Below are 2,747 nucleotides of genomic sequence, written 5' to 3' on the forward strand. Positions count from 1 at the left end.
AATCATATTTTTACATTTTTTCATCATCACAAAGCAGCGCGTAGGCAGAAATTTTATCAAGGGGGTCCAAAAAAATTAAACACACTACTATTATCCATAAATAAACGGGTCGGGTCATTTATGAACGGAGGTTGACATTTAAAAATGCAACTACATATTATTCATAAATAAACGGGTCGGATCATTACATTACAAAACTACACAACTTTCACGGGAGGTTAGAAACTAAGCATGTGGATAAACAAATCAAAACATATAATTTTACATTTAAAAATGCAACTACATACATTTTTACAATTGTATTCTACGAGGTTTCATTTCTTGAAATGTCTTAATAACAAAATCATTATATTCTTATCAAATACGTCCTTTTCTAAATAAATCATCAAACTACCACTTAAAAATCATCACTCATTTGACTCCACAAGTCATTTTTGATAAACTTCATTACTGAAAAGGCTCTCTCAACGGAGGCAGTGACAACTGGTAAAAGTAGCAAAAGTTTCACTAAGCGAAATACAAGAGGATAATTTGAATATTTCTTTGTATGAACTTGTCTTTTGAAAAGATCACAATGCCCATTTAGACCAGAGAACCTTTCATCAACATCACGAACATCAACACTGTAAATTGCAAGTTGATTCTCAAGAATACTCATATTGAATTCATCAAATTCATTTGAATATAATATAGCCATTCTCATTACTTTACTTATGTCAAAACTTGAAAATAAGTTAATGGGATTCAAACAAGCAATTCCATGGAGCAAATCGATAGTCACCTCATCAAAACGATCATTAAGTTCTTGAAATTGTCAATCAACGATATTGCAAAACACTTCAACACGATAATGGTGTAAGATTGTATAGTTAGCAATTTTCCGCTGTAGTCTTAAAGAGCTAACATATGGCTCGTCAAAGTTAGGTATCAAAACATCATGTTTAATACAAAATGTAGATACCTTGGCAATAAGAGAATCTCATTCATCATCTCTTAAGACTTGCAACCTTCTCTTTTTAACTTCAACAAGTAGCATGGCAATTGCAATATCTTGCTCTTTTTTTGTAAGCATTTATTAAGCTTATTTGTGATTGCTAAGACATCTCTCATCTAATGCAACATAAATGCAATCTCAAATGTTTGACAAGCTTCAAGATATCCCATTGCCTTGGCTCTTTCATCCATACTTCATGCATCAAGAGAAAGTGATTCAAGAAACTCAATAATAGATCCAAACATAATAATAAAATTGTTAAAGGATTTATAATGAGATCTCCAATTAGTATCAAAAGCTCTTGAAATACCAAGTTGTTGATTCAAGCCCCTACCAATGTAAGTTCACCCATATCTAATGCGACTTTAATTGTTGATTTTTGAGAATCTCGTAAATTATCCATACACTAAAAAGAAGATCTCAATACATTAAAAATATTTGATATCACTTTTTAGAGACCTTAACAAGAGTTAGTTAAAGTTGATGAGCAAAGCAATGGATTTAATGAGCCGATTTACTTTCTCATCTAACAAACATTTTGAGGCCATTGATCTCACCTTGCATATTACTTGCTCCATCATAACATTGTCCACGCACAATTGATGGAGTCAAAGAATGTTGAGCGAGTAAATTTAAAATTGCCTTCTTTAAAGATGAAGCACTAGCATCTTGAACATGAACAATGTCAATAAGTCGCTCCATTACAAATCTCATTCTATCAATATATCGAAATACGATGACCATTTGCTCCTTGTGTGACACATCAAAGGATTCATCAACTAGTAAAGAAAAGTAGTCACCATTTAATTCCTCAAGAATAGCTTTAACTGTCTCTATCTTTGCACTCATAATATCTTTTTGACTCATTGGAGAAGTCATTTGATCATTTGAAGGAGCATGTTTCAAAAATAACCACGAATTTTATCACATTCTATGGCATACCGTGAGAGAATTTCAAGAAAGTTACCCCTACTAAGTGATGATTTAGATTCATCATGACCTCGAAATGCAAATCCCTGACTTATGATAAGTCTTCCTATATCAACCAACGCACTTAAGCGCATATCATATCCATGCTTGAGTTGATTAGATTGACTTTCAAATGCAGATTGAATAGACCGTCATTTTCGTAGTAAATCTTTACAATTCTTTTTTGACTGATTATGTATGTTATTCGGTAGATCAATATGTTTGTCAAGACCACCCTTTTTCTTCCAACTCTTAAATCCTATAGTTGAAAATATCTCTCCTCCTCCTTGATTAGTGTTATGATCTTTAAATAGATAGCAAGACAAACAATAGACTGCATCTTTACTAACACTATACTCCAACCAATTATGATATATATCATCAAGCGATTCATGATTAAAACGACGCATTGATCCAGAAATATTTGTTAATCCCACTTAGGTGTAATGTTGAACCCTATCAACCGTTGGGCTATGCCTTCATTATATGCTTAGGTGGTTCAATTTTTTATATATACACGTACATAAAAAAATCGATCTTATACATATAGTGTAATTTTTTTTACTGAGAGGGTTCGGATGAACCCCATGGAAACATTGTATATCTGCCCCCGGCCAAACGAGGTTGACAAGGATCTTCTAATAACATCACGCTGGTTTGGATGATAGTTCAATAGTAATGTTTTTTCACCAAGATTAAAATTTAAAGAACTCAAATTAAATTCTTGAGAAGAACTAATGACACTTCTGAATGATTAATATTTTCTTTTTGATTAGATTGACTA

At 32.3% G+C, this 2,747-nt stretch overlaps 1 protein-coding gene across 1 annotated transcript; it reads right to left on the reverse strand.

The window, feature by feature from the left end:
• Positions 1–397: 397 nt before the first annotated feature.
• Positions 398–1,843, reverse strand: LOC107016792. The gene is made up of 2 exons (XM_015217146.1): positions 1,552–1,843; positions 398–804 (listed from the first exon to the last, which is right to left on the reverse strand). The coding sequence occupies exons 1-2, from the start codon at positions 1,841–1,843 to the stop codon at positions 398–400; spliced, it is 699 nt and encodes a 232-aa protein (XP_015072632.1).
• Positions 1,844–2,747: the final 904 nt, after the last annotated feature.

This window comes from Solanum pennellii, chromosome 4, assembly GCF_001406875.1.
Source record: "Solanum pennellii chromosome 4, SPENNV200".
Taxonomy (NCBI): domain Eukaryota; kingdom Viridiplantae; phylum Streptophyta; class Magnoliopsida; order Solanales; family Solanaceae; genus Solanum; species Solanum pennellii.